At 40.0% G+C, this 24,571-nt stretch overlaps 1 protein-coding gene across 19 annotated transcripts in view; it reads left to right on the top strand.

Annotated features, from left to right (window-relative positions):
* FOXP1 (forkhead box P1) overlaps positions 1–18,647 on the top strand; it is a 650,161-nt gene extending 631,514 nt beyond the window's left edge. For 17 of the 19 annotated variants that reach the window (XM_066351745.1, XM_066351746.1, XM_066351747.1 and 14 more), the window contains 4 exons: positions 1,221–1,342; positions 3,076–3,145; positions 8,501–8,667; positions 14,090–18,647. In XM_066351745.1, coding sequence (XP_066207842.1) covers positions 1,221–1,342; positions 3,076–3,145; positions 8,501–8,667; positions 14,090–14,234 — 504 coding nt within the window. In that variant the 3' untranslated portion in view covers positions 14,235–18,647. Of the gene's footprint in view, positions 1–1,220; positions 1,343–3,075; positions 3,146–8,500; positions 8,668–14,089 lie in introns of those variants that run through there. The other 2 variants (XM_066351748.1, XR_010747235.1) reach the window with 2 other exon arrangements.
* The last annotated feature ends 5,924 nt before the right edge of the window (positions 18,648–24,571 follow it).

A 24,571-nucleotide genomic window follows, 5' to 3' on the forward strand; every position in this document is an offset into this window, starting at 1 on the left:
GATTTGTCATTTGAAGGATAATTTAGAGAGGAAATATTGCAAGTTGTAGAAGGGATGGGGTACAAAGTGAGCAAATAGCAGCTGTACTGGAATTGAGTGAGGGGCTTCAAGCACGGGATAGGAGTGCGACGGATGCCCACCTGTCACCTGCCTATTCCCTGTAAGAAAGATTGGAGTAAATGACATGAGTCTCTTTGTAATGTCCCCATGTCTAATTTTGAGTCTAGATCATTAAGTTCAACCAGGACTACAGAACTGAAACATGCTTATTCCTGTACCCAGTAAGGGTTTTGGGTTTTCCTGAAATTCAAAGGCAAGATGAAATGTTGAAAGCTCTTCACCACTCAGTTGAGATCCTTTTTTTTTGGTAGATTATAGATGTCAAGGGTCTCCACTTAGGAATGAACAGAAAGGATTTTTTTTAACCATAAGAAAGAGACATGTGTCTGTAGAAACTATTAATGCAGGAATAGCAGCATTTTTCCATTGAGAATTCTCATATGTTCTTTTGGCATTTTCTTAATTAATTAAGGTACTTGCCCATAGTAAGGGCCTATTTCTATATAGATTTCGAAGGTAAAACATAGCTTGGTGATGGATGGATCTTGATCCATTTGGAGGGGGTATAACTTCACCCTTTGCTCATGTCAGTATTAGGGGGTGATACTCTCAATGATAAAATCCAATTTAGATTTCTTCTCAATAAATCTGAGAAAACCCAGAGAAGATTTTAAAGCCAAAACTTAAACAAACAAAAAGAATAAGAACAAGAGGTAGTGAACAATAATTACTGCATCTTCATGTTTCATGGTTTAAAGAATAGAAACAAACTGCCCTTTTTATGAGAGGTAAGTGAGTTTAAAGGGGGCAGTTTTATGCTGTACATGTTTCCTTATTTTGAAGTCATATTAACAATACTTCCAGATTTTTACTGTGAAATTTATTTGGGGCTTATATACATATTAAAAGTTTTTTTCTTCTGAATCACTGTGACCAGAGACTAGACTAAAGTGCCAAAGTACAATTAATTATGGTTTTGCTTTTTTATCTTTGCTTTTGGAAAAGGGGCTCTTGACCACAAGAAAGTTGTCCACGGAGGTGGCAGCTATAGCTCTTGGGAATTGTTTGACAATTGTGGACTGTTAGGCTGAATTTACTGCTCTGTTTGGAGTCTTTTCTTATAGAAAATGTAAATGTTCTCTCTTTTATACTTACTGCAGAATGCAGTGCGTCATAATCTTAGTCTCCACAAGTGTTTTGTGCGAGTAGAAAACGTTAAAGGGGCAGTATGGACAGTGGATGAAGTAGAGTTCCAAAAACGAAGGCCACAAAAGATCAGTGGGTATGTCCACCATGTTTGAACTTCTCAGCCCAGCTCGGATTGTGCTAACAAGTGTTAATGTAGAGGCTTCTGGCTGCTAGACGGTGTTAGACCAAAGAACTGGTGTCATGTTGTCTCAGTTAAGGGAAGCAAAAAAGCATTTCATCCCTCCCGTTTTGTATGCCCACCAGTCCCCCGCCCTGCTTGCCGGTCTTTGTTGCATCACATGCTAGTAGCTTTTAGGTGGCAATGCATATTAACCCTCACGAACCATTTGCTTATGCTTATTGCATTTTATTTTCTTTTTCCTGTTCCCTGTATTGGATGTCTGTTCTGCCCCCAACCCCGCCTCCTTTTGTTGCCACTTCATCTCCTTTGCTGCTGCTCCTATCCCAGGGTGCCATTCGCACCAACCTCTCACTACGTAAGTGCTTTATCAGAGTAGAGGATGAGTTTGGGTCCTTTTGGACAGTTGATGATGAAGAGTTTAAACGTGGCCGCCATATTCAACGAGGCCGTCCTCGCAAATACTGCCCCGATGAAAACTTTGACGAGCTTGTCGCACAGTAAGAGCCTTTACTTGCTTTTGTTTTTTTTTTCTGCTGTTGCTTTGGCTTTGCATGATTGACTCATCCCATTTAGTTTTGCATCTCACTGCGACTTTCTGCAACGGAACTAAATTGTGTGATTTGTACGTGTGTTTCTCTCGTTCCTCTTTAGAATACCAGTGCCCTGAGTAATGCTTTTTTGACGTCTTTAATGCAAATATGGCTTATCTTCTGATTCAGCAGCTTACAAGGACCCTATAGCAAAATGTTTCTGTGTGACTTGTAATTGCTCCAAGTAGGGAAGTTTTATTTAGACTTAAAATGTGGAAATCATGGGGTGACTCTGTTCTTCTTTTTGCTTACTCACTATGATAATATAAATTTGGTGAAATGTTTGATTAAAATGTTTCACGCTCAGGAAAGGAGTGGATAACAGCACAAATACTTCCTTTAAAGGCCACCAATAAATGTAGGTACTTTCCTACTGGAAGCCATTTCTTTCCCACAGTATCTCCTCTGTGATTATTTAGTATTTTATTCTTACCAGGTTAGAGATTTTCTTAAAACAGTATCTTGTCTTCAGTTACTGGGCACAGCATCACATGTTCTCATTACCATCCCAGATTTGGCTGTGCAAGGAAACATTCAGCCCAGCCTCCTGCCTGACGACGCAATGGCCCTCTCCAGCATCCCCGTCTGCCCATTTTCCTTTGGGGAAACGTGCCCTGGAGAGTTTCCTTAAGAGCCACCAGGCCATGTCTGTGGCTAGTGCGTTCTGCAGTTCAGTCACAGGGAGATGCAGGGGCAGCCGTCTGGCTGGCTCCGTCCCCGAGTGCTGCAGTCGGCTCGCCGTCTTCCAGCCCCGGGCCCCAGAGCGGCTGCTGCCTTCCTGTTGGAGTTAGGGCAGCTGTTACAAATTGGCAGATTCTTGTGATTCAAAAATTCATCAATGGAGGGAATGCTCATGACTTAAGCCAGAATTTTACACCCGGTTTCCTTAAATAAGAAAAAATCTATATTCCCAGAGGCATTCACACAGACCAGCCCAGTAAAGCCAGGGATAGAGAAAAAAGCCTCACTTTTCTTTGGCTTTGATAGTGGGGGAGGTTTCTGGTTTTGAAGGGTACAGTAAGCTTAAACAGAACTTAGCTAGGAACTCGGGGGTTGATTGCATTTAACATTGAGTTTCTTCTTTTTCTTATGCAGTAACCCTTCCCTCATTAAAAACATGCAGAGTGGCCACGCCTACTGTGCACCTCTCAATGCGGCTTTACAGGTAAGATTAATGGCTGTCCCGCACATGCAGGAGAGGCACATGTCTCCCCCACTCATTTCAAAATATATTAGCCTCACTTTAATTAGATATTAAATTTTAATTCCGTTAAACTTTTTTCTTAAGTGCACAAAGCACCGTCCTCCCTGGAGGCAAACACATCGGCTGCTTCAGCATTAGCGGGATGCTTAGCATTTTGAATATTGTGGCAAAAAAATTAAAAGTTCACTTATTAATATTTATCAGCGGTATCATAATTTCCATCCTCTTATTTCAGAATTTCACTTGAGGCAAAAATACCACAAGTGTAATTACTCTAGCACAGCTATTAATGTGCTGGATGATAGGCCTCTGTGTCACATGACCTTCTATTGTTCATGGGTTTAAAGAGAAAGCAGAGCTTTATTTCTTCTTCTTTTAAAGTCTATTTTAGCATCTTTTCTTTTGTCTGGGGTGAGGGTGGGGGTATCCAGGTCTAGTGCAGTTTGTTACAGTAAACTGTTCCTGTGTGAATGGTAGGGGTGTTTAAGAAAACTTTTTTTTTTTTTTTTAAATGTGAGAGGAACGGAGATAGTGAGGCAGGTTCCTGCATACATCCCGACCATAGTCTGCCCGGCAACCCCATCTTGGGCCAGTGCTCTAGAGTACTGAGCTATTTTTAGCACCTGAGGTTGACACATTCAGCCTAACCAAGCCATCCCCAGTTCCTGGGGCGATGCTCAGACCAATCAAGCCACGGGCTGTGGGAGGGGAAGAGAGAGAGAAGGGGAAGAGGGAGGAGGGCGAGAAGCTGATAGTCGCTTCTCCTGTGTATCCTAACTGGGAATTGAACCTGGGACATCCACACGCTGGGCTGACACTCTATCCACTGAGCCACTGGTCAGGGCCAAGAAGACTCTTTAGCTTCCAGCAGACTGCGCAGACCCCACAGTGAGCACACAGAAGGTTCATTTCCCCTGACACATCCAGCACAGTGTACGTGACCAGTAGTGCTGGGAGCGAAGACCCCAGTGCTGAACAGAAGGAAGATACCACCCAAATACGAGTTTTCAGGGCAGTGCTGGTTTCTTATAAGCCTTTTATTTACTGTGTTCCTTAGTTACCACCTAGTAAAGGCATTTTGTAAGTCCACAAGAAGACTGTAGTCCCACCTCATTAAAGTACCAGGTGGCAATCAAGCCCCCTTCAGGTGTTCACAGGCAGGATATCCTTGTGGTCAGTGGTCCTGATTGATTTTGACCATACCTAGATTGTTCTAGAACACAGGCCATGAATATCTTGATAACTTTTAGATGATATTCTATATATAAGCCTGACACATGACCTAATTACCATCACAGACCTTTTCAGCATACATTCTTTTCTCTTTTTTTTTTTGAAAAAGAAACAGACAGGAAGGGAGATGAGAAGCATCAGTTCATAGTTGCAACACCTTAGTTGTTCATTGATTGCTTTCTCATATGTGCCTTGACCAAGGGACTCCAGCTGAGCCAGTGACCTTGGGCTTCAAGCCGGCAGTGTTTGGGCTCAAGCCAGCTACCCGATGCTCAAGCTGGTGCCAGTAACTTTGTGCTCAAGCCAATAACCTCAGGGTTTCACACCTGGGTCCTCAGCATCCCAGGCTGACGCTTTATCCACTGCACCACTACCTGGTCAGGCTAAGCATGCATTCTTGAAAGAGGCTGTATCACCCTAAAATTGGTGGTTAGCTATATTACACTGTCATGTGACCCTCCAAAAGGCCTTAGCACATAAACAGATATTCAGACTTCATGAGAGGATGACACAAATAGAGGGGCAAAAGTCTAAAACGGGCTGCTTACGGGATGATGAGGATAGAATGGTTGAGACACTGGGCATTATGGGAATGGGGTGGGTTAAAGAACTGGTAATGATAGGGTGCTGGCTTTGCTACCCATTGGGCACCTACTCTGCATCCCACAAAATAATTTTCCCAGATCACTCAGCAGGGACTTTAGGCTCCTAAGAATGGAGGGCACGCCTTTTATAGTTTTAGTGCAGAGACAAACTCACAGAACTTAGCTTTTCAGTAATTATATTTATTTATTCTTAGCCTAAACCAAATTTAATAGAAGTAACTACTCTCTGCATCTCTTTTAATTACTTGTAGTTTACACAGTAACTTTAGAAAAGCAAATGAAGCCATGACTAGATGCTGCCACTGTAAATACCATTCATTAGTAACTTATTTTCCCTGGAGTCTTGTGAAGTGTGAATTTCAAGACTGTTCTGCTCTATCTGGAATAGTATTAAGATTACAGGCACATTTTACATTCATGAGGCAGAAAGGAAAAAAACCCACAGCCATTCTCCGTCCTCTGGATTCCCTTAACTGTGTAATTGATTTCAATTAGAATCCACTATCGTTACAGAACTGTTCCAAGTTTCATCCTTGAAACATTTGTTTTTTTGCATCCTTTGCACCTTTCCCTGGTTTCAGTCATAGTGCAAAATACTGCTGCAGTCTTCCAAAGATACTTTATATTCATACTGAAGTAAGGTAAATCAACTGGTATAGTGTCATGTGGAGGAGTGCATCCTTTCCCTCTCTTCTGGCAGGTTGGATTCATGGTTGGTAGAGAGTCTCATAAGAAAACTTTCTGCTATGCAAATTAAATAAAGAATCTACCAGCAGGCCTTCCTTTCCATTGCTGCCCATTTCCAGTTTTTCAACACAAGTAAAAATAATAGTGGAACAACATCTTTAAAAGATTACTAGAGTAACGTAACGCATGTTGTACAATATATAAAATAGGACAGCAGAATCCACTACAGAAATAAAACATTGGACTTGGGACAAATTGCCTTATGCTCTGAGAAAGTGAAGTAACTAAGGGTAACCGAAAGCTTCGTATTTATAGACTGCCTTTCCCTAAGAGCAGTTCACGTTCCAGAGCGGTGGTACTTACGGACTGCACAGCCATTACTTAAGCACCTTCATTTTTTTGGCAGAGATGCCAGTATGGTTAGTAACTGCATACCGTGCACAGGACCATTTATATAATGAAGCCCATTATAAAAACTAGAACCCAGCTGTTCCTAAGTGAACATTGAACATCAGCTATGAAAGGAACTGCTTGTTTAGGTGTCAGCAGTTGGTGAAAATTTTTCTAACTGTAAATACCATTTGGTGGATCACTTTGGTCATTCACACAACAAAGAATGTTCACGTGGCTCTATTGTGTATCAGGCACCAGGTTGTTTTTGCAACCTACTGATTATCTTTTTTTAAAAGGGACAAGGCTGGTTTTCTTCACTTACATCTTTCTTGACCTAGAATACTTCGAGAGCCAAGGAGAACAAATCACCCTAAGAATGTTGCCCTGTCCATTGGGTGACCAACTCATCCCAAAGAACACATTCTCGTCAACATTTCAATTTTATTTTTACTTCTCAGTTTTTCACTTGGGAAGCTGGTAAAATACCAAGCTAGAGATGGCCCTACTTTTTCTTTCCTTTTTTTTTTTACCACATTCTGACCATATAATAATGAAATGATGTAATAATGAAGGAACATAGTGAGAGCTGATGTGTGGTACTTCCAGGAGGAGACTCTGACGATGGTTCCAGCAGAGCTTTCATCACCAGAAGAGGCATGACCACTGTTGCCTCAAATAAAAGCAGTTACGATGCTTGTCCAGCTCCAATTTGCACACATGTGCACGTGCACACGCATACACACACACACACACACACACACACACACACACACACACACACAGGCCTGGCAACTATTCCTGCTTTTTCCTCTGCCAAAAAAAATTTTTAAATGCATTATTGCAATTACAAGAGATTTGTTGAAAAATAACTATATTCAAATTATTTGACATACTATAAGAGAGTGAGTAATGTTCAAATTTGCTGTTTATCAAGATTAGTTCACCACTTTTAGAAATAAAAACCCCACTGTTTAAAAAAAGGGTAATTGTGTAAATTTTGAAGTGGAGGGAAGGCAAAACTGGGGGCTTGTAGAGGCCTAGTTCCAAAGGAGTTTATTAGGCAATGCTGGGTGAGGTGTGTACGGTTTTCCTACATGGGGCTGGAATCTAGAAGGCTTTTCTGGCTTTGGAGTTCGTACAGTGAGTGAGGCTGTGCTTGTCACGATGGGCAGGCTCCCTGCAGCCTGGTTTTGCACCCATTCGTTCTCATTTTTGGCTTTTATTTTCTCTCTAGAGCCAGCATTTCTACAGTAATTTGGACTCTGCATGGTCAATTGAAGTCACATGCCGGGTTGTCTTGTGGTAGTACTTTTTCCTCATTAGGCTGGAGAGCCAGACAGAGCATTGCTTGCAAGAGGACAGTTTTGATAAATCTTGGACTAATTGCAACTGCCAGTTTTTGAAAGTCTGTCCTCTTTAATAAAATGAAAAGTCTCTGTGTTATAATCACTACTCAAATGAAACAATATGGAGACTTTAGTTCAGTGATATATTTGACTATTTTCTGCATTTCAGCTTGGGTGGTCATTTTATTCAAATGCAGTAGATAGGAAATGAACTGTATTCCACCATAGAGTTCAGGATTTTTTATTTTTGTTTTTTGATTTTTATTTCCACACTTTTTGCTGATGTTCCTTTGGACTGACTTGGTCACCTTCTATATGGATCTACTTAAGTACTCCAAAAAATACAATTTAGAGCTTCCTTTTGTCAGAGATTTATTTATTTGTTTGTTTGCTTTTAGTCCTAAAATTCTAGGTGATTGGTCTGGTCTGAGTTTGAAAGATGATATGGTGTTAACCTTCAACCAGTTATCTCAAACTACACTAAAGAGATTAAAAAATCATTAAAACAGAAATGATGGGGGGGAGGTAAAAATTGATTCCAGTTCTATAATCTCTCTCTTCTATAGGATCTGCGAAGTGAATGTTTATGGAAGTTCTCATAAGTTTGAGCTGTGCAGCCAGAATAATCTGATCAAATCTCTAATATCCAATACTGGAGTTATCAAAGTGGATAAAGAAATGAAAATTGCATTATATTTCCCTGTGATCTGGAAATATTCAGTTGCTCTTGAAAAAAAAGCATCAGACATAAACATATTAGATTGCCTTGTCTAAACCATGTGACTGCCTAGCAGGGCTGAATTGAGTCCTCTCTCCCCACGGACACTTTGACATCCCCCCCCCCCCCGCCCGCTCTTTGAAACCAAGCTTGGGATATGTGTCACAAGTCTTAAAGCAAAATTCTTCTCACTCTGTTAGAACAAACTTGAATTTGCCAACCATGCTACAGAGGACTTAAACTGAGTTTGTTGAATCCACCCATACGTAATTAATAGCTTCCCTCTCTATGCATACCCTACGTCTTCACAAATTTTTCTCTTGGTTGATGGCAGGCTTCAATGGCTGAGAATAGTATACCTCTATACACTACCGCTTCCATGGGAAACCCTACCCTAGGCAACTTAGCCAGCGCCATTCGGGAAGATCTGAACGGGGCAATGGAGCATACCAACAGCAACGAGAGCGACAGCAGTCCAGGCAGATCCCCTGTGCAAGCTGTGTGAGTACTGCCCACCCAGAAGATCTCTGCTTTCCGGTTCCAGTCTCCTTGTGTATGTGCACGCAACCCTCTGTGGCCACATTCTACACGTTCTTTACCATTTCTGATTTCCTAGAGCCCAACCCTTCTGGAAACATTTAGCTCAGATAGCACGATTTTCTAACTTTCCCCTAAAAGCAGCTGGCTTTGTACAGCCCTGCCAGTGTGCACAGCAGTAACATGGGTATCACATTTGCTTTTCTACCCTCTGCTTGGCATCTCAGGCCATTATTTAAGCCACCTTACCTTGTCCTCCTAAAATTAATATGCACTGCTATAAAAAAGATGGTGGTTTGTTCGACTCCAGGGCATGCTGAACCTAGCAGGGGGGAGGGGTGCTTGTTGACCTGCTCATGTGATGAACCTAACTGAACACAGTGTCAGAGCGCTGTCCCCAAGCACTAATGATGGCACAAGTGAGGGCAGCGTGATTTACAGATTACTCTGAAAATATCAAAAGGAAAATGAACAGGAGCATTCTAGAAGCAGATGGCTGTGTAATGAGCACACACGTACCTGAATAAAGTGAGGGGCAGTGGGTCCATGTTCAACGTGAATGGCCCCAGGCGCAGCAAACCACAACAGAGGTTGCAGTCCCCTGTGGGTGTGCCATGAGAGGGGACAGGTAGGACTCGAACAATTCCCTCTCTCCCAGGAAAAGGTCAAAGGGGAACAGAAACCATGTTCTCCCAAATGATTGGAATTACAGGGAATGCTATAGAATGAGTCTCCCTTTTAGCAAGTGTCTGCAAAACCATGCCCACTTTAAAGAAATTAACTAGCTCTGTGTTTGCATACTGTCAGCTCTAGAATAAGCTGCTTATCTATACCCTCTTCCTGAATTGCTGACCAACATCTTATTTTAAGACAATTTGAGCTATAGGAATAGAAAATACGACCTGTAGCAATTAGAAACAGTGAATTAGCATCTAATGACAAAGAAAAAAATGCCGTCTGCCAGGGTAATTGGTGGGTTTGGGGGAATCTGAAATTTGATTTTTAGCATTTGAATTTATGCCCAAAGTGATTTGAAAAGAATCTTTAAAGATGGAAATGATTTTTAGTTTATATGAATAGTCTCTTGGCATTTACTTCGTTAAAGAGATATATCATGCTTGCTTTTTTTTTTTAATTGATTTCAGCGAGAGAGGAAGGGAAAGTAAAAGACAGGAAGGGTCTGTTGCTGGGTGTGCCTGTCTGGGGGTTGAACCGGCAACCTCTGCACGTTGGGACAGTGCTCCAACCAACCACGCTGTCGGCCCGGGCATGTATCAGGCTTTCTGAAAGAGCCTGGTGTGTCTGGCTTTATTGTTACCACACTCTGTTCATCGTTATGTCATTGTCATGACAGGAATAGTTACTCAGCTACTAAGGAAATATAATAATTATAAATTGCTATATAAGCTACTTCAATAAAATACCCATTAGAGTAAAAATATCTGAAGTTATTGAATTGAAGATATATTATTTTTCATAATCCATATGAACTCCAAAGTTTAGTTGATGTGTATTCCTATTGTTTAGTGTAAAAAATCACTTAAAATTTTTTTAAAAAGGAAAGATATTTGGATAAAACCTCACACATTTTAGAGTGATGTTAGTGCATTGTACAAGATAAAGTCTTATAAAGTTAATTTAACAACTTTGAATTAACCCCAGTGTTACCAGACACAATGTTTCATAGCAGTCAGCATAACTTCTAATGAAACAAAGGTTCCAACTACTTAAAAAAATAAAATAAACCCTACATAAAAACATCAAAATGCATATGATTTTTTTGCTCAGATCTCACAGGTTCACACTATGTGCTAAATGTAATTATGTGTCAACACCATGTCCCTTGTGCCTGTGATCAGTGTCAGAGACTTGTTTCTCTTTTTGACCCCGTATTTCCATTAGGCGAATTCTATAATAACATGGTTTTCATTCTTGTTCAGTATGCATTATCCTGCTATGATACAGATTGTTTCTTAACTGTTGTAGTCAGTTGGAATAAATCAAGCTGTAAACGTTACAGCCAGGCTTCAAGGACCTTGTTACTACTGTAGCCCAGGACATGTCTGGTGCTAAAATGGAGCTCTGCGTTCTTACCATTTCTGTGACACTCAGATGCCATTACATTTTGTTTCTCTTTTCAAACCCTAGAAAGGAGCCACATAATTATGGCTTTGAGGCATTAATTATACTTTTATCCCGATAGGACCTGAAGGGAGCTACAAGCAAAGTACCCCCAGCTGTGCCCATAGCCTCAGAACACAATGCCTTTAAATACCAGTCAGCTTGAGTTAAAAAACTCTTGGGTTTCCAGAGTGGCTAAGCAAAGGAATTACTCTGGTATAAGAAGGGAAGTGTGTGGTTTCACAGATATTCCCTAGTAGCCCTTTGGGAAGTAGGAGTTGGAGAGGAAGATGGGAGTGTGGGAGGGGGGAGTGTTAATCTGTAGGAGGAGAAGGTGAGTCCTGCAGCTCCAGTTTCTAGGAGACACATGGGTGGATGTCAAGCATAGTATCTAAATAGTTTGCCTCTTACCTAAAGTGTGTCTGCACATAAATTCATTCTCTTTCATGGTCTGAACACGGCATGCCTGTGTTACATACAGCAAATGTCAAGAAGCTGATTTCCTCTCTAGCTGTGTTGTTAGGTTGTCACACAGCAAATCTCATCAGTAAACATCTGTCGGGGACCCACCTGCTTTCAGCACTAGGATTTAGCTTGTAGGCACGGTAGGGTTATCTCCTTTGTCATTGGGATGATAATAATCTTACTGAAGTTTCAGTGCAAATTTGGGGGGAAACAAAATACTCCCTACTGTGAATTGTATTGGGGAGGGGGCCTCTAGGTATGTGATTTTGTTTAATTTTTGCCTGGCAAAATATTTGTCAAAATCTAAAACTATAAAATAAGAACTTCGTTATGACTGTTGGATTTCTTCTGGGCCCTTCCACCCCTCTCGCCCATAGCCTTTTATCATTCCACATTGTCACATTCAGATCTGTAAATGTGAAAAGACTAATAAATCTGATCGTTTAAAATAAACAAAACTAGGAAAATATTGATCAAGGAAACTGCATTTGAACTTCAATATATAGCTGAGTTTAACACTAGACATGTTTCTGTCCAGTTAGTCACAACTGTGTGGTTAGTGGAAAAGGTGGTAATTTATGAATTCTCAATGGTAAATATGAAACAAATATGAAGAAATATGCACTGTTGTCAGCAATTCAAGGAACACAACTTAAGGTAACTTGAGCTTACCTTATACCTGCTAAGCAACAAAACCGTTTCTAACAGTAATGACCATAGAGACGTTTTGGCCTTTGCTCTAACAATTTCATTCTTAGAAATTTATCCTAAATAGGTACATCAACAGAAGTAGGAAGACTAATGGATAAAAGTCGTCACTTTATTATACAAAGAGTGGGGGGGAGGGATAATCACAAATGTTGACTATTAAGGTGCTAACATGTCAACACGTTAATGGTATATTGCATAGCCATAAAAACTATAACTGTAAAGCTAGCAAAATAAACAGTTGTATTCCTGCTGTGTTATAAGATATAAAAATGTGACCCCAGATGGAAAGGATAGGCAAAAACAAAATATCTCTCCTGATTGGGGTTTATGGGTAAGTTTTGTTAAGGAATAATAATCAATATACCTAATTCTCCCCAAAGGAACATAGGTGGTCCACTGGCCAGGACAGATGTTACAGGCTTATCGTGCAAGTAGTCACACAGGATCCCGTTCTTAGAACCGTTTCCATCTTGAAATTCTTATTAATTTTTGAAACTGTTTTATTTTACCTAGAGCTCTGCAAATTATATAGCCAGTCCTGAGTCTCACCGTGGAAACACAGATAAATGGGACCTATTAGAAAACTAAAGGCAGATGGACTGTAGCACGTGCTGTTACACAATTTTGGTGTATTTTGTTTTGCAAATAGTTTCTAGGAATGTGGGCATGATTTTTAAAAGCTATTTATCCTGACATCTTACCCCCAAAGACTCTAGGCTGTACTAATTTTAGAGTCATTTGGTTTTCTGAAGGTTCGCTTAGTGAAGGGCAGTCCAGAGTACTCCTGTTTGTTTTTAAATGGATCAAGTGGCCTTCGGGGTTTGCATGAGGCATCAATTATTTAGGAAGCCAGCCATCCCCAGCAACACCTCTTGTTACTAATACTTGATAATGTCAATTAAACCCCCCCTTCTGCAGCCTGTCCCGAGGATGAGGCCTATTTAACTTGAATGGTTATTTTACATATCAAAAGCCCTGTAACAGAAAGTAATTTGTATTTGCAAAGGGTTGGTTGTAAATATGATTTACGAACAACATTTCTCAATTGTTATCAGAGTGGTGTCCTGTGATCCCCGCGGGGCCTCTTCAGCTGAACTCTGCTCAGTCCATAATGAGGCATTTGGCGGATCTTCTTGCGGGCCCACATCCCGGTGGCCGCTACCAGCCGGTCTCGTGTTCTGCCTTGTTTACAGCTGACAGCGTTATTATTCTGATTTGGGCTCTGCTTTCTTATCATATTGTTGTGTTGAGGGAGACTTTTCTTCTTCGTTTGTGTTTCCTGGCAGGGCTTTTCTTGTCTTATTGACAGTTTGTAAAAATATGCATTAATTTGGAGTTTCAAGCATGTATCATGGTGTCTCTTTACTGTGTTTGCTTGAAGTTGATTAATGATAGAACCTCGCTTGGGGTCGGTCTCGGGAGAGTTCTTTCACAGGTTCCGCATGTTAACTAGCAAAGCAGAACACACAGCAAAGCCGTGGTTACCCAGCCTCCCGCCCTCCATGCTCCCCACCAACCACCATTGTCTCACAGAGTCTCAGTTCATGTAATTATTTGAAGATTTGCGTTCATCCACCCAGGATGCTGTGACAAGCCTGTTTCTGGTGCTCAGAGTGTGGTCCTCAAGACCTGCAGCATCACCTGGATGTTTATCAGAGGTGCAGTCTTGGGCCCCACCTGAGACCTGCTGAGTCACATTCTGCATTTTAACGAGATGCTCAGGTGATTTGAGTGCACACTGAAGTGTGAAAAACACCAGTGAGGAGGGGAGGCCTACTTCTGTCCATTCTAGAGCAGCCCTGTGTGAAAGAACCTTCTGTGATCATAGAAATGTCTTCCCCTGTGCTGCCCAATGTGGTAGCCTTAGCCACATGTGACCCTTGGGCATTTGAAATGTGTCCAGTGCCACTGAGAAACTGAATTTTAAGTTGTCTTAAGCTGTAATTGGTTTTAATTTAAAGAGCCACATGTGGCTCATGGCTGCTGTTTTTGTTCATGTTGTCCTGGAGTGTGCTTTTGTGCTGCCCAGGACAGTTCCATTTCACTGGGATGGGAAGTTCTCTAGGTGAACCTGCTCTTGTATTTTCAGGCACCCTGTACATGTCAAAGAAGAGCCTCTCGACCCCGAGGAAGCTGAAGGGCCTCTATCCTTAGTGACAACAGCCAACCACAGTCCAGATTTTGACCACGACCGAGATTACGAAGATGAACCAATAAATGAGGACATGGAGTGAACGTCTGGGTGGCCAACCCCAAGAATGAAGATTGGGAAAAAACAAAACAAAACATGTCAAAAGTTAGCAGTGAAATTATTCTCCATTTGTTGTCCAGTTTGGAGGAGTTTCACTACATTTTGACAACTCTGAAATGTGTTAACTCTTAGTGCCATCAAGAATCCCATTTGGGAGTATTTTTGATTTTTCTACTTTTTGTTGAAAAAAGGAATTTGTACTCTGTGCATTGGATGGAACTTGTTTGGTACTTGGGATTTTCCTCTCTTCACAGTCAACATCTGTTGTAAATTTGCTAAACTAATTCACTTTTAGCAGCAGACTTTGAACTGCAGTCCTGCGGACGTTGGACCCTGAGGACACCCAACTGAGCATGTGCACCTGTGCTGCAGACAAGCCTCTGCCCAGAACTAAGGATTCCAGTGGACGACCTATTTGCACAGTACTGCATGTTGATTATCACTGCCTTCACTCCTTTTTGTTTTTGTTGTTTTGGTTTTTTGTGGGTTTTGGGGGGTTTTGTTTTGCTTCCAGTTGGGATGGGGAAGGCCTTTGTGTGTGTATTAGGGGGAGGGCTTAAAAATAATTATCCCAAATTTTTTAATGTATTGCTTTTTTTTTTTTTTTTTTACTTCTACTATACCATTTTAAGTTCTGACCTCAGGCCTCCACTTGGGCCCATGGCCTCCCAGAGGCTTTAAAGTTTTCTGTACCTTGTGATGAATGTTAATAGGTGTTTTTATTATACAAAGCTGAATGTCATTTCTTGTCTGTAGTTTTCTGTCACTCATTCCATTTTCCTTCAGACATCACCACATTTTCTCTAAAGTCAGAAGACATTCCGTTCCCGTTTGGTCTTCTTTAAAAAGGCCCCACACACTGCACTCTCCACATGAAGGTCCTCTCACATAGATGAGAAGTCATGCCAGAAAGAGAATGAATGACAGAAAAAAAGAGACACACTTGAGACACAGCGCAGATGCATTCCACAAAGCAGTGTTGAAGGTGGGGAGGAGTCTTTTCAGTTTTCCTCTTTTTTTTTTTATAGTCACCATTATTCTTAATAAATGTCACAGCATCTTACCAGCACAAGGACATATAGGCAGCACCCCCAGACATCTCAGAGTCATCAGACTGACAGTCTGGCTATGGAATCCTTGTCTCCTTGGCCAAGTTGTGATGAGCCTTGTTAAGCCAGTGTGGAGTGCTGGGTTTGCAAAACGGCCCGAGAGCTGGCTTCCCTGAACAACTTTGCTGCAAGTGGTGGTGGTGGTGGTGGTGGTGCCGGATTTAAACATCCGTTCTAACCTGCTTGGTGGCATTCATCTGTTTGAATGCAAATCAGATTTCAGATTGCACTTGTGGGGGTTAAAGAAGACTGAGTTCAGCAAAGGCTGTAATGTTCATTTCAATGTGCAGATCTGCTTCTGCAGTTTAGTTTTGTTACGCGGTATGATCTCACCAACCCAGTATCAGAAACTAACAGTGAAGACATCACGGAGATGGGCGCGTCTCAGCCTGGGCACTTCGGGAAGCAAACATCTAGGACGCAACTGTTAGCGCCACTCCTCCCTGGAGCCTGGACACTTCCACTCTGCAGCCACTTTCCTGTCACTCATTTATTTATTCCTGTAGGACCGTAGGTCTTGTTTTTAGTTTGAGAGCCCTTTGGAGCTTAATTTATACTCTTTGTACCTTTTTTTCTAAAATTACCAAAGATATTACACAAAGTAAATTATGTTCTGTTTCATGCTTTATCTGATGAAGCCAAATATCCTCTGTTTGTTGATCAAAGGAGGCGAAAGAATTTAGAGGCAATTGATGAGAATATAGGCTATTGCTAACCTGAGGAAGAGAACTGCCCCTTCTTCATGAGTTTAGAAGACCAAGTAGGTAATGGAACCAAAGTTGTTACTTTTTTTAGTTGTTGGTTTTTTCTCTTCTGTATCTCTACAGACACCAAAACTCATTCTTTAAAGAGATATTATGGAACTACTGAAGATAAAATAGGACACAGTATTAAAGGAGCAAATGAAGAAAGGGTGTCCCTCTAAAAGAGCCATGAACGGACACCCCTCATGACAGGGTGTCCAGTACAGGAGACAGTTAAGATCAAATTCAGAGAAGACAGACAAGCTTCCGCAGTGGGACTAGACTACGTAATATGACTTCTGGAATACATTTTTTAAAAAGAAAGATTGTGTGCCCCCTTTGTTTAAGGACCATGCGATGATTACTGCATTAATTTTGGCTTATCTTGGCATATATTTTCTGGGTTTTTATTTTGTTTTAATTTTTTTCCTTTTTTTCTGATTAGGGTTAGGTCAGCATTTCTCATTTGATTAAAAAAAAAAGTAACACTCTTGTCTACTCGTAAGCTTGGTACAAAACCTTTGGCGGTTAACTGTTAGAGCTTCACTCTGCTCTTCGTATAAAGAGCAGTCTGGTCACTCGAGACTTTTTTTAACTTTTCCAGACAGCTTCATGATGTGCAGGCAGTAGCCAGACAGGGTCATGGGAAGGGGGCCCTGAGCTTCTAAACTGAGTGGTTGCTGGTTAGTTTGGTATTCAAAAGAGGATAAAAATCTGGTAGATTAGTTCATTCTCAGCATGTGTAGCTAGACATGAGTAAAGATAACAGCATGAGAAACTGTTAGTACGCATACCTCAGTTCAAACCTTTAGGGAATGATTAAAATTTTAAAAAATACATTTCACTCGGTTGCACTTAGTCGTATGTCTTGCATGCTTAGTCTAAAGACTGTAGCAAAAGGGAAAAAAAAAGCAAAAATTAGATTTTACATATCTTTGCAGGTATCACAGCCTTGCAGAAGAACCAACTGAAAAACAAAATTCTCAGGCTTCACAGCAAGCAAACTTCACTATGATTTTTACAATTCTGATTCTGTATCCCTCGGGGCTATCCCAGTTGCTTCTTTAGGACGGGGTTTATTATGTTGTACATATATCCCAGTGTGTCTGTGTGACTCTGTCTATTTTGGGGGAGGGAGGAGGGTGGTGTTTTCTTTTTGTTTGTTTTTTTTAGATATTGTTCCTAAAAAGGAATAAATACATACACTCCTGTTTGTCAAAACACCTTTGCTTTTTGTGCAACTGCTTTATATTAATACTTAAAACTTAGCTTTGGGGGAAACTACTGTATGTAATCGAGTTGCAGAACACGCTGCACATGTGTTTCGTTATCCTCGCTCGAAGAACATTGGAGGACATTTCCTGGCGTGTGGAAGGGAAACATTCCCTTTTTTGTAACATAATTGACAAGACTTATTTTTCCTCTTCTCATTGATCAGAACATTTTGTACAGGTTTTTATTTGTGTGTGTGTGACACACACACACGTGTGTTCATCTGTTTTTTGATACATTTCTATCCATTGTGTTTACCCTATCACTGCCTTCCTATCTTAAACAAGTTCATACATTTGAAAAGAGAAAAAGAAAGTTTTAGAAAATGTTTTCTCCTACTGCAGTAAATATTTTGCATGATGAAATTGCAGGATCACACTTTCCAAGTTTATCAGTGAAGTAGTGACTAATGATGGGGAGTGTCTAAGCTATTGAACTTTTTGTATTAAGAAAAACTTTACAAGGTGCCAAGATGTAAACACAATTTGTTACCTTCTCTTTTTTTTCTCCAAAGAAAAGCAGACATTAGGGTGATAGTCCCTTGTATCAGGCAGAGGCCCTGTCAGGAGTGCGGACCACCCTGTCTGCCCTGGTACCCCAAGGACGCTGCCGAGTGGCCCAGCAGCACAGGGACAGAGCGAGGCTTAGGTCTGAGATCAGGAGCTGGCAGCCGCACCCTCGGACAGCTCTCTCACTGCTCCCAGCACCCCATCAGACCTGGTAAAGAGCGCTTTGGATTCTTAACCTGAAGTGTGAGGTAAATCACTAGCTATTTCATCATGAAAAAATATATATATTTCCTCCTTTCCACATTTCAGCCGAACTCCATCTCCAGGGGCACAAAGAACATGCTTACAAGGATTCTGAATACTTTTGGAACCTTTTGGTTAATAGTATATACCCTCTTGGTATTTTAAATGTTTTTGAGAGTTGGGTTCGCTTTTTGACCTGAGAATGAGATATATAATTCTAAAGGCATTTCGCGGGCCCGGTGTTGTTCACAGCACCTCTGCCGCCGGGCGCCTGGGCAGAGACGGTGCAGTGCTGACCGTGCTCGTGTGTACTGCCCGTGACGAGAACCTTTCTGTTTTCTGTTTTGTTTTGATAAGGCATAAAAGAAACTCATTCCTTGACATCAATTGTAATTCCATCATTCCGTGTCTGTGGATACAGACAATAAAAAAAATGTTGTGTAGTCAGTACTAATTACTGACATGATAGCATTTTCAAATGCAATAAAAATGCTGGTTGTTCACACTGGTAGTAAAAGTCGCCACAGCCTAAGTTTCTTTACCCTTCTGACTTGCTGGTATTATATGTTATTCATATGCCTTGGGTTTGTCACTGGCTTCTCCAACACTGAATTAAAATTGGTCTTGTCCTTGAGGTTTCAAAGTGAAAGTCTCCACTTAGAGAATTGTAAAAACAAAAAGAGAAGGCTACCTTTTCTCTTAAGGAAACATATCCTTATAAAGTTTAATAACTAGCATTAAGACCAAACTAAAATTTCAGAGGAAAGCAGTATCATGAATAATTCATTGAAATTTCACATCTGCAAGATTAGTCATCCAAATAAAATGCTAATGTCAAAAACATGCACCGTCTATAACATTCTCATCAAGAAATCTTTTTGCATATAATGATAAATACTTAGATTAGAACAAATGATTTTATAAAAATATTCTGTCAAAAATGTGCTACATAACTGCATTTAGTGAGGAAAACAGTAAAGCACCAGTAACTAAATATTCCAGAAAAACCATCTTGGTCTTCAGATATTTTTAAATTGCTTATCTCCTGTAAAAGTACTCTTTAATGTTACTCTGTTGTATATATTCTGTGGGTTAATGACTTTTGGCATCATTTTTCAGTAAAAATTGGTTCATTGCAGCCATTTACTACCTTTTTGATCTCATGACACATGTAAGCTAATCACTAAAATTTTGCAACACACCAAAACATATATTTTTTGCCAGTCTGACAAAAAAATACATATAATTTTGATTAATTCACACCAAACAGCTATTGTTGTGTTGACTGTTGTCATTTTTTTTATTTGAAAATTGCTGGTCTATTGAAAGAAAGCACATTCAGTGACCAAAGCATGGCAAGAAAAACTCATGCAATTCAGACCATGGTACACAAGCCAAGCGAGGACTTGAAAATTAACCTTCAGTTTTTATTCAAAATACTGGCTGATGCTGAGGAATATGTGCATATACCTAGTTTTGTTTTGAAGAGCCCATATTAAGGGAAATTTTTTTTTAAGGTTTTGCTGTTGAGCTGTGATGTCCCCTTTTCATGACCAGTTAAGCCAGGTTAGGAGTTCTCTAGCCTGATAATTCACGAAACAAACCCTTACTACTCATCTGGCTACTACGAAAATAATATTAGGGTTAACTGAGATTCCTTAAAATGCCAGGCTTAAATACTAACTACAGCATATTCAGTTGGTAAAATTAAATATGCACACATAGTTGAATAAGCTCAAGGACCCAAACCAAGTATGATGATGCATTAGTGGTGATTTTGTAGGTTGATGCATATAGCACATTTTAATTGAATTTCAAGAACTATGCTAAAGCAGGAACATCCTCTTTTACATACTTACTTCAAGCTTGTCACTTAAATAAGGCAACAAACCCAAAATACTGTTTTTTCTTTTAAATGGGGTCCTTATATAAAGTTCCTTAATTTTAAGGAATACCATTTTAATACCAACACCTACAGATACATGATAGTAACACCTCCCTTCTCCAAAGAAGATCAAAATCAAGTATAATTACTCTTACTGAGTTTTGTTTCTTTGATGTTACACATTTATGTTCAGGGTAGTAATCACAATTTATCTTTCATCATCATTGTAGTTGATAAAAATTTTATTCAAATAAAGTTGGGTCTCAAACCTTCATTTAAGGAATTGACTGATTGATGAAAGGTTTAAGACAATTTACATTGGAGGGAAATTAAATTACATACAAAAACACTGCTTTAACTGTGGAACAATATTTGGATTAGTAAATCATCACTCTAGCTATTAACCCTACTTTTATTTATTATTAAACAGTATTTTATTTTAAAATAACAATCTATGTCATCTTATTTCCATTCTGTAAAATGGCATTTGATGCTTAATACCAATATATATATCAGTGTTTTTCAACTGCTGGTCTGCCAGAAATTTTGTGCCAGTCCACAAAAGAGTTAACCATTCTGATGTATGAAGATTACACACCCAATGACCTTAGTTGAATTCCCATATGCTCAGGGTGATTTCTACCTTAGTGGTCCCTGAAACTCTATTTTCAATGGTCCCCAAGTGTAAGTGCTTGAAAACCACTGAATTTCAAATTCTTGATTTTCTTTTTTTGGGGTTTATACTGAGACTATAAGGAGGAGAAAAGACAAGCTTCAAGTTATGATTTAATTTGAAGGTAACTGATCTTTCAAGAATTAATTTCAGCCAAAGCAATAATCATTATTTACCAGCATGTGACATTTTTATCACTCATCATATTAGCAAATTTCCATTGAAAATGCTAAAATGGTTTGTCATAAGGCAGATAACTGCTCTAGCTGTAAAAATGACCAACACAAGTGCCAGTACTCAAACATTAAATTATACTGTAATTAATAAAGACAGTTAAACTGTCTACTAGCAACAGCAATTTAGGTAACCACATTTGATCGGCTATAAATTGTAACTACATTAAAATTCCAGAAATATTAGCAATATGGATTACTTGATGGAAGTTGGTGCTGATCACCAACTCTTTTTTTTTTTTTTTTTTTTTTTTTAAACGGAAGCACAGGTCAGGTTGACCACAAATCCATGGACGAAGATCAGGCCTTAGCACTTTTAATCTTGTGAAACAAGCAATTACAAATAGCTGCATCGATTTGTTAAAAAGCTTTAGGTGACATAAATTGTTTCCTGTTTAGCTTATTGCTCTGATAAAGATAATGTCACAAAGTCCAGTATTAATTAGGGCCATAGAAGAACACAGGGTGGCTTCCAAAGATTTGTCAGTCCTTTGGTGATTGTTCTCAAGAGCTGCTCTCCCTGGCTCGCTTCTCATTAGTAAGAGAGATGGGAACTGCTGTGTTGAGTGAAGTCTTGAGCATCAGTTCCATTTCAGGTTCTAAACTGAACTGCAGGATTTCAGTCTTGCTTTCTTACCACTTGACAAAGAACCACATTTTTTAAAAAGCCTTCCAATAGAATAATATACAAGACATTTCAGTCGCTGAAAAAGCTAACACTCTCCCTTCTCAATATATGGTACTACACATGTTTCTTTGGGTTATTTCTACACTTAAAATACAATTTTAAATGGCTTGTGCATGTTATTGACTTAACATAAATCAAACAAATGTATCATATATACTTTCTTTAGGTTGGCAGGCCACTTAGAAAAATACATTAGTTTCTGGTGGGGTGGGGGAGAGCCTAGAGAAAATTTATTAAATAGAAGTTTTTACTGTAATAGAATATTAATGTAGGCCAATGTTCATTTGCCATTAACCTGATCCTTTTTTAACATACACATGCTTTTTATTATTTTGCACTCAAGCAAAAATTCCACATTCAAACACTCCATCTAGTCAAGAATGTCTCTGGCAAGAAACATATAAGGAACCCTGACCTTCAGAAAGACAGCAGACATTGTCCACACTGAGCACTAGCTTCCCTAGGCAACAAAAGCAAACCCAGGCCTCCAACCTGAGGTGGGCTAGTCAACAGTGTGGGATTGGGAGGAACAATTCTTCAAATCCTTCCTCACTGCTACTTCCCCAGCAACACAAATGAAAACGTTTGATTTGCAACATAAAAGATTCATTAATTACCACTTGAATATTTAAAGCTATTTTGCAGTCTAACGGATAGATAAAGCAGTGAATTAAAACCTCTAATAAAATTGTAAAAATATTTCGGTAAGTTTACCCATGTTATGATTTAGGGAGAGATTCAAGCATTCTCACAGAATAGAGTCTTAGCAGTTTTTAAGTATGTATTTGAAGGAGGGAGCTAAGTGCTTCAGGAATAATTTTCTTCTTGCTTGCAAATGTTTACAATAATTTATTTTTGAATCCAGCTTGTTACTTTAGGACTCTGTGGATGGGACAGAAACCTACCAAGCATGTTAGAGCACTGTGTGTCTGATCCAGAAATTAAAATTCTTTCAGAAGTATCCTACCAGACTGAGAGGTTTAGACACTATACGTAAAAGACATTTCCTGCCCACAAAATGCATCAATTCTAAAAACACCCAACTCCCAGAAGGAGTTGGTCTTTCCCACCTCCTGCCCAGCATCAGATTTACTTACCTATAATCCATTATAACATTTCAGTATTTGGCCCTTGGGACCTTAGAAGGAGAAAGCATGCTCCTCAAATCAAATACTAGAGAATCCAAGAGCCAGGTTACGGGTCCCAGCACTGACTATGATGAACTGGGTGACTTTGGCAAGTTACTTCATCTCTTTGTTCCTCAGCTTTCTCTTTCTCTTAATTGAGGTCATTTAACTAAATTATAAAAAGGTTCCTTCCAATTTTAAAGTTCTAAAAATTTAATAACATATTCCTCCTTAGGGACTTTTTGTGATGAAATCCATGGTCTCAGAATGGAGTTTGTGTGGCAGTCCACTTTTCATCAATATTAAAATATTGTCTAATTAAACTGCCTTGTAACACGCCCTGTTAGGAGTAAATTTCACTAGCATGCATGATGCTTCCATCCCTCCGTTCATCTGTCCACAAATAATCATTAAATGACCTGCTCACATTTAGTGCTGGAGATCTAATAGGGAAAATAGATGCAACCTTGGTTTCATCAGACCCAGTAGTTCACTGGGAAGACAATTCTTAAACATTTGGCTGTATTGTAATGCAATAAGGGTAATGAGAGAGGGAGTACAGGAATATAGAGGAAGACCACCTAATCCTACTGGGAACAATCAGAGAGGCTTCCCAGAGCATACAATGTTTAATTGAAACCCAAAGGATATCTAAGAATCTGCAAGGTAAAAAGGTGAGGCGAGTTCCATGTATATGCAACATAGCTGGAGTATGAGAGGCATGGGACTTCAGAACAGGGTCAGCAAGAAATGTTATAGACAACACTCAAGTCAGTGCAGTTACCGTAAGTATATGACAAAATCATAATTCCAATCATTGTTAACAAACCCTGAGTGTTTCACACAGTCTAGCTCAGTCATTCCTGAGGTGTTGCCAATCCAGCTGCACGTTCAGCTGAGGAAATCGCCTCTCTCCACCCTTCTCTTCTGGCCACTCTGGCCACCTTGCTTTTTCTGGACTCCAGGAATGCTCAGTTTCTATTTTCTTTCTGGTGGATGTGCTTTTCCTGGCTCTCCACATGGCTCACACCCTCCTCTCTTCCAATATTGTTCTGGGAGAAGTGTTTCCTGTCTACACTCAACACTCTGCCCACTGCTCTCTTTGCCTCCTTAATTGTCTCCATTGTGCCTAGCACCTCTCCACATTATGTATCTGTCTGTGTCTTTGCTTATGGCACATCTCCCTCCAACTACCAGGGTAGAGAAACTGTCAGTGTGGTTCACTGCTGCACCTCCAGCGTGAGGACCAGAAATTGATGCTCATGTTTGTTGAGTGAATAAACAAATGTTACACTGCTTGGAAGGTTGGAGTTTGCATGAACCCCTGCCTTCAGATTCCAGAGCCTGCCCATGTAAACCATTCTACTGTATTTCATGGCCAACCTAACTGAACTTCATTTCCAAGATTCTCACAGCAAACAAGGCAAGAATAGTCAGCAGCAAATTTTACAGACGACAATGGGACTTTGTAAGTCCCTTGAGCTTCATAAGCTCAAGGTTGCATGGAGAAGAATCTGAAGAGTTGGTATTTGCCCCTATGCCTGATTCCATAGCCCATCTGTTGGCGCTGCTCATGCCACCTGCCTCTAAAGAGCCTCTCAACAAGATTAGGATTCAGATCAAATATGCTCACATGATAACAGAGCTTTCAAATAGAATCAGTGTTGTTCATTTTTAAGATATTATAAAGTTGTCAAATAATGTGGAGATGAAACATGTAAATGTGCCTTCATTATTAAATACAACAAATCCTGGGCGTGGAACAAGACCGGATCTGTTGTGTGTCATGGGGTCTTTATGATTTGCCTCACCTCAAAGAAGACTATTTCTGCTGCTGA

Source organism: Saccopteryx leptura, chromosome 10 (assembly GCF_036850995.1).
Source record: "Saccopteryx leptura isolate mSacLep1 chromosome 10, mSacLep1_pri_phased_curated, whole genome shotgun sequence".
Taxonomy (NCBI): Eukaryota; Metazoa; Chordata; class Mammalia; order Chiroptera; family Emballonuridae; genus Saccopteryx; species Saccopteryx leptura.